Genomic DNA, 17,143 nt, shown 5'->3' with positions numbered 1-17,143 from the left:
GTTGCTTTACTCCCAGCTCCTTTGAGAAGAGTCTCTTTTGTGTCAGTCTCCTGAATTTTCAGTCAAGACCTTGGGACTTGGTCTTAGGTGGTAATATCAGGGATTGACACCTGAGCCAGAAAAGTGTCTGCCGAACCCTCTTGTGGACTTAAACAAAAGATACTCGCTTAAGTTGGAGACACCGAGAGAACGCTTTAAGTGTGCATCCCAAGGCAGTGGAATCTGCAAACATGTGAAGTAGAGAGGAGAAGCAGTTAATTGGTAGTAAAGAGAAACAGAAGTAGGGTCAGAGGTGTTGACCGCCAGAGTGGGAAGCCTTAAGATGGAGAACAGTCCCCTTGAACACTTGGTGTCGTAACTGGGTTTCAAGAGCTGTCCTGTTTTCTGAACAAGATTCTAAGACATACTGAGGCTTTTTCTTCTTCTAGATTTATTCTTGCTGTATTATCCTATCACCTGAAGTAACCTGAGCACATACCTGTTTCTTGTAGCCTGAAAGTCTCCAAACTTGACAAGTGAGAGGAAATTTAGTAAATCTGTTGGAAGAACACCTGTGTTAAAAGGATGACGGCCCTAGAGTTTAGGTAGAACTGTCTGTCCATTGCGATGTCTTATTTAATTTCTATGTCATAAGAGTAAGGGTCCTGTCTGAGCTCATGCTTGGTGCTGAGTGATCTTAAAGGACACGGTAGTGGATTGTCTCCATTACAACCCTGTGTTACTCTTGCTGCTGTTGCTCTTAAAATTCTAGGTGGATTCAGGACTGCCCTATTTCTCTTAGGGTCTGAATCTTTGAAGCACCTCCTTTACTGTACTTGGTTTCAGTAGTACTTACAGTCACCAACATTCCTTGTCCGCGATCTTAGGAATTGGTTCGTCTCTGGACCCTAATTGTTCATGACTCTTCACACTCATGGTATTGAATGGAAAATGAAGTATTAGAGATAGTAGACCATTAGCTGAAGAGTGGAACTATTCATCTTTACAAGAAGTTTGAGTATGTTTTAAAGTGTCAGTGTAATAAGAATAAACAGAGATCATAAAGCAGGTCTGTAAGTTGGATAGAAGAGAATGAGTGGGCAAAGTCTCAGTGAATTGATTTTTCTTCTTTGTTATATATATACAATCATGAATAAGAAGAGTATGATGTCACAGACCAACCAGTTTTACTCAGGAAAGTTGACCAGCCGTGATGATTTTAATTTATCGGATGTATGAGAAAATTGTCTCCCCTAATGGGGTTAAGAATTTGCCTGCAGTGCAGAAGATGTAAGAGACGTGGGTGGGGAAGACCCCTGGGTGGGGAAGATCTCCTGGAGGAGGGCAAGGCAACCCATTCCAGTATTCTGGCCTGGAGAATCCCAGGGACAGAGGAGCCTGGTGGGCTACAGTCCATGGGGTGGCAGAGTCAGATATGACCAAAGTGACTTAGCACACATGCAGTCATGAGAAAATCACATTTGAGAAGTTGATTTAGAAGGCTGGAATATTCTGCTTGGGTTGCTAGGTCCTTGGAAATTAGCGGTAGGTCTCAGAGACAGTAATCCTTTGGAGAAGATGAAGAATGTTATTGTTACCAGTTGTTTATCTTTTCTCTCCTCAGATTCTTCTTTGTAGACTTCTGTGGTTCAGTGGTATGATGATCTCTGCAGACTCTCCTAGCTCTACTAAATTCTGGTTGCTTGAATCTCTGAGTAATTTTATCTGGAAATATTTATTTAAGAACTAGGACTAGGAAATTAACTATATTATAACTTTAACTTGAGTAGAACTGCTTAAGAATACTATGAGAGTGTCAACAAGTAAGTGTGAATTGAAGTGGAAATTCAGGTCTTTATTTCTAAGGAAGCTGTGGTCTCATAGAGAGTGACACAATGTATGTATTTTAGTAATTCTGTAATGCAGGTACATGTGATATGTAGGGGGCAAAGGAGACAAACTGTATTTTGTCTGGGAAGATGTCAGGGAAGAGGTAATGTTTGGGCTGAGATGAGAAAAGTGAGTTGGGGGGCTTCCCTGGTGGTTTAGTGGTTAAGATTGAGCTTCCATGCAGAGGGCAAAGGTTCAATCCCTGGTTAGGGAACTAAGATCCCACATGCTCTGCAGCATGGCCAAAAAAAGAAAGAGTGAGTTGGGCATTTAATGGAGTGAACAGTGGCATTCTAGGGAGAGGAAAGTGTGTAAGAGAAGACTTGGTGGTATGAGAAAACATGGTCTTTGGAGAATCACAGAGTAGAGATCAATATTCTGGAGCATTACATATATGTGTATGTGTGTGTGTGTGTGCATGTGTGTATACACACATATAAATATAAATATATATATGCATATAATATATATGAGGAGAATGGTGGCAGTAATATCCCAAATGAAACATGGGTACTAGTTTGGAATCTGTCAAAAATGTCTGTCTTAGTGGGGCTATGATGCTGCTGCTCACTGAGATGAAGACTGTAACAGGACACGTTAGATTGGTTAAGTTAGATTTGTCTTGTTGTTGTTGCTGGCCGCACTGCACGTCTTTGGGGTCTTAGTTCGTTGACTGAATTGAACCCAGGCCCTGGCAGTGAAAGCTCTGATTCCTAACCACTGAACCACCAGGGAATTCCCAGTGAGGTTAGTTGTAGACATTGCATTCACGGCAAACCAGGGATCATCCATGTGAAAATGCCAAGTAGGCCTGGAAAGATACATAGTTCTAGGGTGCAGGAGAGAGTATTGGGCTAGAAATTCAGATCTGGTCATCATCAGTGCCCTGATGGTTATCCATGTTATGGATGTCAGGGGTGTAGATAGAAGAGTCAGTGAGTGGAATCACCACCATTTGAGGTCCAGGTGAAAAAACCATCCAGCAAAGAACACAGAGGAGAATCATAAGAACCCAAAAGCACTGAAAACAAAGCTTGCATTGTTCTATAATGTTGCTTAGAAATTAAAACAAAGTTGTGACTTAAAAAAAAATCAACTTAATTATAATTTTAAATAATTTATTCACACTTCCAGGTCCTACTTGCTTAATTCTTTGTGAAATAAGCAAATGTGGCCTTCTTTGGCCTGAATGTGGATGGTTCAATAAATATGTGTTTGCAAGGTTGTAAGACTGCTGCTTTGGAAGTACCAAGGAGGGATGGAAAAGAGAGTAATTTAAAATTGAGGGGATGGGCTGGGTGTAAGATTTCAAAATGTGAACTTATAAAAACAGACCAGATCTCTATATCAATTCTTAAACCAAAGCAAATTCTAGAAGGAGTCCAAGATGTACATATAAGAATGAAATTAGAAAACGTAGAGAAAATTGGATGACAATTTAAAATTTTTTGGTGTGAGGAAAGTTTGTAAAGAAAAAGATTGGTGGAATTAATTGCAGAAAAGTAAAGTGTAGGGTCTTGGATACTGTGAAATATCCAGTATGGATATAGAAAAACAACTGATTTGGGGGACAGATTTGCAGTACAAGTGAGAAAGTGTCCTGTGTGTGGCCATGGTGGTAAATGACTCAAGTGATCAGGGTTCAGGACCCTTGGGGAGGCCAAAGGCCATGGAACTTAGCCAAGAGTATTTGAAATCATACTGACATGAGCATCAAAGCCCCTAGGACTGTGTCGGATATTGTGGTGGAATGAACATAGGGAGTAGTCAGACCCAAGAATGGTATTGATAAGGATTAGATAGGAGTGTAGATGGAATGCGTGGCTTTCAGTGGATACAATGTTATCGTGGTATTTGCGAACATTCCGGAACCTTTCAGTCCTTCTGGAGCTATAAACAAATCTGAAGGTTTGAAGAAAATGTGAAAATTATTTTGGAAGCGTTCTCATGAATTACTTGAAACTTTTTTGATTTGTAGCTTCCAAAATCACCAGCCAGAAACTGGTTTAGAGCTTTGACTTTTCTAATGCATGTGTAAGATGAGTATATACTTCCTTAGAGCTATGCAGTTTAATCTCAGGGACTTTGAGCTTAAGTGCACAGATATTATATAGATACACTGAAGTGTGAACTTTCTGTCTTTGTGGAATGAAAAACTGCTACAACAAAAAATGCAAGTGTCATCTCATTCCTGAAATGGCTAGTTGTTAAACTGAGAATAATTCTCTAGATATATAGGAAGGCAGAGATACAGATTAAAATTTAATTTCCACATATAATAGTACTGCGGTGATAGAAAGATGTATATTATGGTTGGCAATAAGAAAGAGAAGGTGGATTAAAATTATAGAAAAGCTCTTTAAAGTGGGACAGGCCTAGTCTACCTCATTATGTTATTCGGCAAATATTTATTTGGATCCCATCCTTTTCTGGGCACTGCCTAGTAAATAGCAATGGGCAGAAAGGGCTTATTACTTTGTGCCAAGCACAACACTGTTTGCCTTTCATGAGCTTTGTCATTAAATCCTCACAATAACGCTTCACATAAAATTATTACCCCATTTTATAGAAGAGGAGATAGAGGCTTAGAGAGTTTTAAGTAATTTCCCCAAGGTCGTATCGCTATTGAAAATGACAGAGGAGTCCGCTTTCAAATCCAAGGCTGCTTGGCGGCGGAGCCTGGAGCCTGAGTCTTAGATGTCTTTTTAAATGGGGCGTTGCTGAGCGTTCACTATGGCCCCAGGTGCCAGGCTCTGTAACCCACGTAAGAATCCTCAAGGTGAGCTTCGTTGTCATCTTCGGTTTTACCGCTGCGCTGTGTGCTGTCCCCAGTGGTGGTCTGGCTGTAGCCTGCGGTAGATCCTGTGCGATCATCAGATATTCATGCCAGCTTTGTAATGCCCACTGGATGAAGCTGTTAGCTTCAACAATGTGGAAAAACTATTTTAGCAGCATTGAGAGGGTATTTCTGTACAAATCCATTGTATTTTATGTAACTATTTATTTTCCTTTTTCCTTTATGTCTCATAGTCCTTGTATTTCTAGAATTAAGGTTCTTAAAAAGAAAAAAATCATTTTACCCTTTAAAAAAATCTGAAAACTATTGAGGTCTACTTTGAAATTTTATGACTGCCTGTAGATTTCAGTGGCACTGTGTTTTATGTTTGATATGTGAATTTTTAAGATTTTGAATAGGAAAACATTTACAAATAGGAAATCAGCTTTACATATATGAAATAGTCTGGGTAATAGGACCATGTCAATTTTTTTTTTCACATAAAATTCTGTTCTTGGGTTAGTGGTTAGTATTTTAAAGGAAATGTGTTAGGTTTCCCCCTTTTTCCTCTTTTATTTTTATCTCACTTTCCCTTTTAGTCTGTGATCTATTTTTCCAAATCAATATGAGCAATGATCTTTTAATTAAATTGAATTGGTGCTTACATTTCTGTTGCAGAGAGCATTGTCAGTCCTCTCCTAAAAGGACAAGTATATTATCTGCTCGGTAACAGGGTGTTGCTGTTCACTTGTGCTCTACTGCAAAGGAGGAGGGGAAATTAAGGTGTAAAACAGAAGTGTTTTTCTAAAGGAGTTAGGGAGTAGGTCCTAAATGTATCTTTAATTAAAAGACAATCAATAAATTTTAACAAAGATGAAAATATTTTTAATCTAAAAATTTGGGTTCTGGTTTGATATTTCATTCTTAAGTGACAAAAATGATTCACTGAGCCATATTTTTCAGGGCTGGTGAAATAGAAGTAGCCAAGGGTTGCCTATCTGTTCATTATAGTCTGTAACTTTATTATCCCAGCTTCTCAAATTATCTAGTAAATTGAATCCAGTTGTAAGCATTTTTAGTTTGTATTTTAATTTGCCGCATTTAAAATCATCTTGGAGAGCCATGCTAGTTCTACCTTAAAAAAGAAAACACCCCTCTGCTTGGCAGAAATGGTACTTCCTGCTTTCATAAACAGTCATGTGCATAGTTTAGCAAGGCCTGATGCCTCTGGAGCTTTTTCCCTTTATAGCACCATTGAATCCCAGTCCTGACAGAAGTACTGCGAATCTTGTGGCCTCATTCTGAACAAAAGAAATTAGAGAAGAAAAATCTCTTGATATAAGGCTTGAAAGCAAGGGCAGGCAATCTTGGTTGTGAATATTTTCTGATTTTTCCAGAAATCAAGCAGAAGATTGAGCTGCTGATGTCAGTTAACTCTGAGAAGTCGTCCTCTTCAGAAAGGTACAGCTCCATCTCTTGCATGAACAATTAATGGTGTAGCATTGCTAAGAAACAAATCAGGGCATATTGTTTTCTTGTCAAGTTTGCTATATAACGTATTGTACTGCATGCTGGTCATTGTGCTGTTTTGAAGATGTGTATTTGGGTAAGCTGTTCTGCTTTTACAAAAAGGGTAATTGATTTTTTTTTTTTTTTTTAAATAGTGAAGCCTAATCAGCTGCAGCATGCACACCATAACACAGCAGAGTGCTGGCTTGTGTGACAGCTGTTAGAGGCTTTAAAAGATAATTTACTTAGCTAGAAAATAAACAAAAATCTTGCTTTCCTTAAGGAAATAGTACTAGGTTTTCTTCCTATATTTTGGGGTTGTTGCTGCACAAAATTTCCAATATTATTTGTAAGGTCTAGGTTAAAAATACTTAGCTTTTGGTTGTAATAAATATTTTCATGTGTGGAAAGGGAGTGCCATTTGTAAATAGCTTAGGAATTGCAAACCCACATATTAGTCACATTCTGAAAGAGAGATATGATGCTTCTTCAAGTCTGTGCTAGGAAATGGAACAGTCACTGCATGCAGTAATGGTTCATGCCTGCAGGTAAGGACAAAATGACTCAGAAGTATTTTTAAAGCGATTATTTTATCTGTCAATCAAATGATTATACCTGTAAGGAGATATTTCCATAAAATGTCTGTTTAACTTAATAAATAGAATTAGCATACATTTCTCTCAAGTGAGAAATGAGACTATAGTTGCCTATTTTTTATATGTAAATGTGTGTCCACTTCTCTTTACCAAAATGGTTTATACTACAAAATATTTTAAATTGAAGTTCTTGGGCATACAGTTGGCACTTACTTTTCTGTTGGTTATCTAATAGTTTATACCTAATGTTGATATTTTTATATTTAAGATGTGTTGATTTATCTCTTCCCTGGTTACTCTTCAGGGTTGTCTTTTTGTTCACATTTAATATTTAAGAAGATATTATGGAGAAATAATTTGCTAGTTAAAGAATGATGTAGGAAAAACACCAGAAAGAAAATAGGTGAAGAACCCAGCATGGTAAAATGAATTTAATTATAGTTCACTAGTATATGGAGGACATGATCTGATGGCAAAATGATGACATTAAATTGATTTATTAGTATAATTGGGTGAAAGGCCTCTGGCTTTAATTTAGGGAATTATAAAATAAGGAAAATATTACTGCTTTCTTTAGAGGTTGAAAATAGAAAAATTTAGACACATTTGTGTTTATTTTTATGTAGCTTCTAACTTCTCGTTTGTGCTTAGCTATCCCATTTTAAGCGTTCTTTTTTGCTGAGATAAAAACAATCTTCAGCCTTGTGAATATTCTGCCAGTAAAATGGTGGTGATGGGAAGGGGAGAGGATGGTGGTGTAAATGGTGAACGGACTGGGTGCCAACTGTAATGTTAGAGTTTTGTTACTAGGAAGAGCATTCTTAATGGCATGACAACAGTAATTATGTTGGCTTTCTGAGTATCATGTTTTCTCTATTGAGAAATTGAAGGTTGAACAGAATGGATGAGTATTACCCAGAAACAAGTTTGGAATGGGTGAGGCTTTTATGGTTAAAATATACTCTTATAAGGAAATATTCTAAAATATTTTGGTGATGACATTTATTTATTTTAAAATTATTATTACTGTCTCACCTAAGGTCTTGTGGTTAAATCTGATAAAAGGAAGGATGAATGCGGACATGATTTTAAAGTTTAGAAATCAGCCACTGTGCTTATGACAACTTTATACCCATTTTTACCAGAGCATGCTTGCTTTATTATTCTTTTGGGGTTGTTCACACATATATTTAGCAATTGTGATATGCTGACCTAATGGGTATTAATGTAGTTTATGGATCAGCCAACACTTTGCCAACATAGAAGTTGTTTTACTAATTTAGGCATATTAAAAATAGAAATTGCTCTTCCTCCCCAATTTAAAAAATTATACAATGATATTCATTCGTTTGCTTTTTTAATTTATCTGAAAGAATTTGAAAACCAAGAATCTGAAATTTAAAAAAAATTACAGCCTAATTATACTATATTCAGTCTAAAAATTTAATTTAGGATCATGTAGCCTTGCCACTATACTCTGCAATTCCTTGTTCTCTAATCACCTAAATTTTTAACATCTTTGACTGTTGTATTTTAAATTAGTTATCTGAAGCATGGCATGAGTCTTAAAGATATTTGGAATTTACCTCTGGTCAGTATTTCCATGTATTTATTAGTTAAAAAAAGAATGAAGAAACCATGTTTTCCTGTAAAAAGAGGAGAAGCTTCCATGTATTTACTGGTTAAAAAAGAATGAAGAAACTTGTCTTTCTCTAAAGAGAGGAGAAGCTAATTGTAAAAACCCAGTTATCTTTTGTTACAATTGGTTTTTGTTTACTGTCTGCAGTGTAGCATGCTCTTTGAATGTTTGGGAGAATCAAGTGGAGGAATGATGTTTTTAAGTACAAAATACAATAGGTATACAAACAGTGATGTGATCACGTTCCTGATAATCTTAACAGATCTCAATACACCTTGAAATTTATTTATTTATTTTTAACACCTTAAACAGAATGAGGGGGATCCATCCAATGTCATTTGGCCAGGGAGGTGTGGAGCACTTCTTTTCTTTCTTTCTTTCTTTTTTTTTTAATTAGTTGGAGGAGCACTTCTTTTCAGAATGGCTGACTCATAGGACAAAAACCAGTTGGGTGACAAAAGTTACAATTTATTTTTTGGTTTTATATTTTGGAGAGAGAGAAAAAAAATGTTAGCGTACCTATTTTCAAAATTAAGGATGGAGAACACTATTGAATGAATAAAAAACCAAATGATCCTAATTGTTGCCAGTTAAAAGGAACACATACATGTGGCAAGAGTGCCCTTACACAGATTTTAGGAATAAACCATACACTGAGTATTTCTCTTTTAATTGAGCTACTGTTGAATACATGAGTTGTATTCAGCTTAAATATGATAGAGACAAGGGTTAGGCACAATTTTGCTTCTTCATCTACTGCTACTTACTGTTTAAAAAAAAAAAGCCATGCATATTTATTTTATGCAAAAGTTAAGTTTTCAGATATTTGCTTCTTCTTGCCTTTTCCTAGCTAGAACACTCCAGGGAAGTGGAAATTTATGGGGTTACAGTTGGTGGGGAAGAAGCGGATGGTAATGATAATACCTAGGAAAAAATATAATGATCATTTATTCAACATTTTTAGATCATTTATTAAACATTTTCAGATACTAGTTCTAAGTGAGGAGAAAGTGTGTGTGAGGGAGTGGGGTGCTGTTGGAAGGACTCTGATAAATCATTCCCAGAAGGGTCCTGAGTGAACAGAAAGCACTTTGCTCTGCTACAGATTTTTTCAAACTCTATTACTGCGTCTTCAGTGGGCTCATGAACAAATTCAGACCATACTTAACACAGAAGAGTTGAGCCCAGAGTGCTGAGAGCTGTGATCCCCCGTCCGTCTAGGCTGAGTTCAGGAAGAGTTGAGGAGGTAAGAGATAAGGGACTTGAGAAGCTGAGAATCCGCATTTGCCGTAAACATTGCCCACATCTGCTGTTATAAAATGTGAATGAATGATGTGATTAATAAGGTTCACAGACACTCAGAAATTAAAGGAGTATCAGTGCCTTGTAGGAAATGGAAATATCAGTGCCCAGTATCCTTCCTGAGAAGGAAATATTTGGATACTAAAAGAACCATTTCTTGTTGTGCGTGTGTTTCTTATTTTTCTTTTTTTGCTGTCAAAGGGGTCTTTATATTGGAATAGATAAATAGTATCCTAGATCTTTAGCATCCCACAAAGCTAGCACATATTTGGCAAATTGCTAGCTACCTTTTAAAGAAGAGAGAAAGGAAGAGGGAGAGAGTATCTTAAAAACAATTATGCTGTGGCCTATATTCTACCAGTGCTATGTAGACGGAGTTGATAAGAGGTGATGGGATTGGTGTGCTGCCCCTCCATTCGTATAAGGGCATTTGAAATACATAAAGAACCTGTGCTGTGTGGCATGTGGGATCTTAATTCCCCAACCAGGGATGGGACCCGTACCTCTGCTGCATTGGGAGTGTGGAGTCTAAAGCACTGGGCCACCAGGGAAGTTGCGAATCTGTGCTATTTTTGTGTATATATTTTAGTTCCTTTTCTTACTTTGGAGCCTATTCAGTGAAGAGAAAAAGGGCATATGATAATAACGCGTGGTTGCAGAAGGCAAAAAGAGAAGTCTGGAAGAATCGGGAGAATGGAAGGGAAAGAATAAATAAGAATCTCACCATATGAAGAGAGAAGAAAGTAAAGGATGTTTAGCGGAAAATGATCCAGGATCAAGGGGTCTTTTATTTGCTCTGATGTTGAGTTTAATTTTCTCCATGTTGCTGTGGTGAAGTAGTTGTGAGAGGAGAGCCAAATTTTATAAGATTCTCTCTTCATTGAACCTATCCCCTCCCCATTCCAATACAAAGGATAGATGGGCCTCAATGATCACTATTTTTCCGCTTTCCACCTGTCACTCTGACATTCTTGGCTTGTTTTTGTATATGCAGGATAGAAGCATTTGAGACATTTTTCTTGAGTGTTGAGATAACTGTGTGGCTTACTGGGTTGTCTTTCATCTATTCTGTCTTTATGCTTTCTTCTGCCTTTATTTATTATTTAGTAATATTTAAACTGTAGTTGTGTATGGGAAAGTATGTAGATCACAGATTGTTAGAAAATTCAGTTTGATTTTTTTTCTTTCGTGTGTAGTTTATGTGTTGTATCTAAATCTTGGCCAAGTCCATGGTCACTAAGGTTTTCTTCTAGATTTGCATATAGAAGTTTTCAGCTCTTAATATTTAAGTCTGTGATTAATTTTGGGCTTTAATATTAAGGTAGAAGTTGAAATTGTTTCTGTACATGACTAGTCAGCTGTTTTATCTCTTTTTGAGTAATATATGTAGGTATATATACACACACACACTCTCTGTGTACTCTTGGTCTGTCTTCTCCCAGTGTTACCTGTGTGAGGTTCATCTGTGTTTTCCTGTGTAGTTGTCGTTGATGCAGTCTCATTGCTGTACAGTATTTACCATATGAATATACTTAACAGTAGATAAATAATCTGTTCTGCTATTGATGAGCTTGTGGAATGTTTGCAGTTGGTGGCTATTAGAAGTGGTGCTGCTCTGAGCGTTTGTATACGTGTCTTTTGGTGAATGAACCTGTGCATCGCTTTGCTGTTGCGTGTGTTCCTAGGAGTGCAGTTGCTGAGCTTTGGTGGATATTGCCAACTTTCCAAAGCAAATGTGCCAGTCTGCACTCCCACCAGCTGTGCTCCAGGTCTTTGCCAGCTGGCTTCTGTATATTCTTTCTCTCTTCACTTCCCTTCCCCTTTCTCTCCTTACTTCCTATTTCTTTTAGCATTCTGGTGGATGTGCCAGGATGACCTAGAGTTTGAACCTTTTTGAAGAGGACTAGAAGCAGATAGGGGACTATTTCTGAGTTCCTAAGGTGGCTCAGTTGGTAAAGAATCTGACTGTAATGTAGGAGACCTGGGTTTGATCCCTAGGTTGGGAAGATTCTCTGGAGAAGGAAATGGCCACCCACTTCAGTATTCTTGCCTGGAAAATCCCATTGATAGAGGAGCCTGGTGGACTACAGTCCATGGGGTCGCAAAGAGTCAGACATGACTGAGCAGCTAAACCACCAGCAAAGATGTTTAGGAAGATCAGAATAAGTTTAGACCAAACAAGAACCAGAGGATGTAGCCATCTGAGGTGCTGCTCTCCCACTCATGACTTGTAGTCTTTTACCTGGGTGTTAGAGACCATAGGTGTTAACATCAGTTTTCAGATTTGGTTTCAGTAGCAAAATTATTCTTTCAGCTGAACCTTATTAGAAACCTTTCATGCAAAACATAAAAAAAGAAAAGTGTGATCAGGGAAGCAGGAAAGTGACCAGAGCCCCACACTTGTTGACACTCAGCCACCCCAGCCCTGAGAACCCCTCACTAGAGTTCCAGTCCTTGCTACTTTAAAGCCCTTGATGGAGGTAGGCCCCATAGGTCTGATGAAGAAATTATGACATTTTTGATATGTTTTGGTCTACGTGTAGTTGTTCCTAAATTATTTTGTTAGTTTATTACCTATTTAAACTTTGATTCTGTATTCTGATGCCTCTTTAGAGGGTTGCCATATTACAGCCTTTTCAGACCTTCCAGAATGCAGATCTGCTCAGGTAGGTAACTCCACTTTACAGACTCTTCTGCTGTCTTCTTGTTGTTCTTGGCCTAAAGATGAACTCCATACCTGGGCCATTGAACACTGGTACACTGCAGCCTAGCCTCCAATTCCTCCACTTTGGACATGTTCCTCCTCCTGCCTTGCTATTTTGCACCTCCTAACCCTCTCATCTCAAGGAAGCCCTGTCTCGGTCAAATTATGCCTATTATAAGCCATTACAGAACCATGCATCTTTCCTTTGTAGCATTTGTCACAGCTGCTGTTTGTCAGCTGGGAATATCAGTGACATTTGGTTTACTTACTATTAGCCCCAACTTACAATCTCAAATGCAAAAGTGCTCTCATCACAAAATATGTTTTATGTCATTATTTTCAGCTTATAAATTATGAACTTTGTGCGAAGGTTTTTTTTTTTTTGATGTACGGAGATACCAACTTCTATGGTATTGGCATAGATTAAGTCAATTATATATATATATATATATATAATCATATGATCAAGTATATGTGTATGTGTTAAGTTGCTTCAGTCATGTCCAACTCTTTGCAACCCCATGGACTGTAGTCCGCCAGGCTTCTCTGTCCATGGGATTCTCCAGGCAAGAATACTGCAGTGGGTTGCCTTGCCCTAAGCTAATTTAACTATTAATGTCAGGGTTACAAATCTTAGCTTTTTCTATCACCAAAAAAATACAATTTATTATTATATATATTTCAATTTGTTTTAATGCAAAATAGAAATTAAAGTAAATCTGAACAAGTTCCATCTTGGTTCTTACTGGCAACATCAAGCCATATAGCCTTTTATTTCCAAATGTTAGTATTTCAACTATCACCTTGGTGCTTTTTGTCATGGTTTACACTTCATCTTCTGCTGTTAACGTCTTTTTTTTTTTTATGGTTAACAGTGATAAAATACATAACATAAAAACACAAAATTTTATAATCCTTTTTAAATGCTAATTTTCTTTAAAAGGGAATCTTTGTGCCCCTCCCAGAATGGGAGAACCAGTATCAATTGCCTTTAAAAACAGTTGCTATTAAATTCTGTCTAGATTCTGTTGTCTGATAAAGGCTTCAGGCCTGAGCCATATGCTCTTTCTGTTTACAAGGGAAATTAAATTGGCCAGTGTCATAAAAGAGCTTAAATATGTGTGAGTACCAAAGTGAGGCTTGCTCTTTGATATATTCTGATAGATTTAAAGAACCTTGGGAAAGGGATCCTTTTCTCAGTATGTGGTTCAATAGCTAGTCCTAAGTGTCATCTCAGATCATTTTATTACCAGCAGTGGCCCTTCCTGTTCACTTTGGGAATCCCTCCCCCCAAATGGTAGTTCAGGGAAGTTTTGAACTAATGTGAGCTGCAATGAAATAATAATAATAATAATAACTCTAAGCAGTTATATTGCAGATTTTTTAAGGCAGAAATTAATGTACCAGTAGTTGGAAGAAATTAAGACTAACTTTGGTATAGATTACATTTGTCACGCACCCATTCTCAGTTTTTGGAAAAGAACCTGATGCTGGGAACGATTGAGGGCAGGAGGAGAAGTGGGCAACAGAGGATGAGGTGGTTGGATGGCATCATTGACTCAATGAACCTGAGTTTGAGCAAACTCCAGGAGATATTGAAGAACAGCGAAACCTGAGGTGCTGCAGTGCATGGGGTCACAGAGAGTTGGACACGACTGAGCAACTGAGCAACATCATCATCATCATAAGATCATCCAGCCAACATGTATCAGCAGCTGCCATGTGCTAGCCAGTCAGTTATTGGGAGACCAGGGAGCAGCAATGGCAACACAAAAGCAGAAGAGATTTTGGTGGGTGGCTTACCCTTGACATACCCTGGTTGTTGGGTCTGCAGTGCTGAGTTTCTGCATCATGAATGACTCTATGGTGGGAGGCCATTAGCACTTTTTGAAAGGATTATAAATAACTAATAATTGCATTTTGGGGGAATGTATAGTAAGACTATAGCTGTGGTGAGGAGTTGCAAACACAATTGTTTACTGAAGGCCATTGTAAAGGAGCTATGAGGGCCTGGTGGGGACTTTAGCAAATTGGCAACCACAACCTCATCTAAAGAGATGGCACTGATCAGCTGTTGCTGATTGCTGCCATGTTGAAATACAGACCAAGTTGTGTGAGTTTCTGTGATTTTCAGGAAAAGTTGAAAATTTGGTTTTCATGTAAGATGTCTCTTATTTTAATTGAGAGTGCAGATTAGAAAACAAAACAAAGCAGAAACTTGTACCAGTCTTTTTTTTTTTAAGAAAGAGTATCTGTTTTCTTTTTTTCTTTTTTTTTTTTTAAGAAAGAGTATCTGTTTTCTAAATTCAGTTCATGGTAAACATTTGTTTCTACTATACTGTAGCACATGGATTTACAATTTGTGAGCCACAGACCTGTGCAGATTTATTTTCAAGGAATTTCAAATCATATGAGTACTAAGCATTATCTATAGAATATAAGTCAAACAATTGTCTTGTTAAGGGATGTATTTATAGGTTTTCTTGACATTTCAAATATGCAGAAATACTGATGACCTCTCCTCTAATAACCACATGCTGCTGCTGCTGCTGCTAAGTCACTTCAGTCGTGTCCGACTCTGTGCGACCCCATAGATGGCAGCCCACCAGGCTCCCCCGTCCCTGGGATTCTCCAGGCAAGAGCACTGGAGTGGGTTGCCATTTCCTTCTCCAATGCATGAAAGTGAAAAGTGAAAGTGAAGTCGCTCAGTCGTGTCCGACTCTTCGCGACCCCATGAACTGCAACCTACCAGGCTCCTCTGTCCACGGGATTCTCCAGGCAAGAGTACTGGAGTGGGTTGCCGTTGCCTACTCCGAACCACATGCTAAGATACCTCAAATTCCGTGAGATACCAACTGTTACAGAATAGAAATGACCTCCAAAAGAGATGTATTTCTCAGATGGAACTTAAACTTTAATAAGTAATCTGAAAATTACAGAGGTAGAACACTGTTCTGTTTGAATGACTGCCACTTCATCCTTTCCCCCTTTCCTCCTTTTTCCTCTTTGCTTCCATCTCTCCCCACAAAAAAGATTTTAAAGCTAGTTAAACATAAGAGAAGGTGTTTGATCCCTGGATTGGGAAGATCCTCTGGAGGAGGAAAAGGCAACCCACTCCAATATTCTTGCCTGGAGAATCCCATGGACAGAGAGGGTCTTACAGGACTCCTGGCGTGTGACAGTCCATAGGGTCGCAAAGAGTCAGCCACAGCTGAAGCAACTTAGCACGCATGCATGCAGAATAATACCTACAGTGCAATAGAAAAGGGTCAGAGAAAATACATGTCAGGGTAGAAAGTTACGAGGGAGGAGATTCAGATACACACGCAGATATGTGGTGTTTTGCTGTGCGGCTTCTGAAGGTGACTAACAGATTTGGCCTTATGTTTTCTAACAGGCAAACTAAAGGAAAAAATGTAACATTGCTCTTATTACCTATAAAGAAAAATATACTAATTTATGCAGGAGAATCAAGCCTTTCCTTATTTATGATGATTATTATCTAACAATCTTTCCCATGTATCTCAGAAGATAACACTTACTCATTTTAGAATATTCAGATTAAAAAGAAAACAAAGTACTGTGCTTTTGTCATTAAAGGTTGGTTATTATTATTGTTTTTAAGGTTAACTTTTTGTTTCAGCATAATGTATGTCTATAAAATTCAAGCAGATGTATGTTAATAACATCACCAACAAGAAAAACCAGTGTCATACTGACAAATTATTTAGGAATTAACTTTTTACACTTAACATATGCAGTTTTTCTTATGTTATGACAAACTTTTTTGCTTACACCCTCATTTGGGATTTTTGTATTAGTCTCTTTTTGAGTGTTTTAGAGATGACTTTAGGCAATATACTAGACAGTGTCGACTTACTAGTCTCTTTGCTCCTTGTCTCTTCCTTCCTATAAAATCAAATATTGTTGTGGTACCTTTGCTGTTTCTTCGGGTGTTTGTGAGTGATAGTGAAGTTTGTATGATCAACTTTAACAGGATACACAACTCAGTAGATTGTTGTATTCACTTAGGCATTTGTTAAATTGCTTGAGTGTACTTAGTATTCATGGCTAATGAATCTTAACTTTGTAAGAGATTTCAGGAAGTTAAATGATTCAAGCTTCTTGCTCCAGACAGGTAACTTTCAACACAGATGGTTGGTTTTTCTCTCTTTATTTTTTAAAAAATGTATAGGAATTAAGATTCTCTAACCTTCCTTGTTAAACCAGGGCCTTGTGGATGTGCGGTAAGTGTTCACTGACAATTGCAAATTTTAATCATCTTTTCATTCAAGATCTTCCCGTGGACAAAATGCACTTTTCTTGGTGGAATTTGAATCTTTTGGGAGGAGTAAGGGTAAGGAGTATGCTTTGTACAGCAGGAGTCCAAATCCTTAGGTTAGCCTAGAAGTAGCATGTGAGAAGTCAGAGTGAAATGAAATGTTGTGGGGCCATCTGGGAGCTCTAAATAATTGCACATGGCTTGGAATGAGGTAGAAGAAAGGATGGGAAAATAGATGAGAGAGAGATGTTGTACCCTGATGGCAAGGACTCTTCTATGCACCAGTAAGGGTTTTGACTTTTATGCTATAGTTTACAAGAATCATGAGAAAAAAAAAAAAAGAAGAATCATGGAAAGGTTTCAGTAACAGAGATGTCTGCCCATGTTGAGAACAGATACATGCTAAAAGTAAGGTCTTTTAACGAAGTTCAAAGAAACACATTTTATCTTCTAGGCTTGAAGGTTT

At 37.8% G+C, this 17,143-nt stretch overlaps 1 protein-coding gene across 4 annotated transcripts in view; it reads left to right on the top strand.

Moving 5' to 3' along the window:
* Positions 1 to 17,143, top strand: part of SRPK2 (SRSF protein kinase 2) — a 236,880-nt gene that overhangs the window by 86,253 nt on the left and 133,484 nt on the right. The window contains exon 2 of one of the 4 annotated variants that reach the window (XM_065938559.1): positions 6,043 to 6,106. The exons of the other annotated variants lie outside the window; for them this stretch is intronic. Within the exon in view, the coding sequence (XP_065794631.1) occupies positions 6,069 to 6,106 (38 nt within the window). The 5' untranslated portion in view covers positions 6,043 to 6,068. The remainder of the gene's footprint in view (positions 1 to 6,042; positions 6,107 to 17,143) is intronic. 4 annotated transcript variants of the gene reach the window in all.

The sequence above is a fragment of the Muntiacus reevesi genome, chromosome 6, assembly GCF_963930625.1.
Source record: "Muntiacus reevesi chromosome 6, mMunRee1.1, whole genome shotgun sequence".
Classification (NCBI taxonomy): Eukaryota; Metazoa; Chordata; class Mammalia; order Artiodactyla; family Cervidae; genus Muntiacus; species Muntiacus reevesi.
This window is presented reverse-complemented; position numbering and strand designations above follow the sequence as displayed.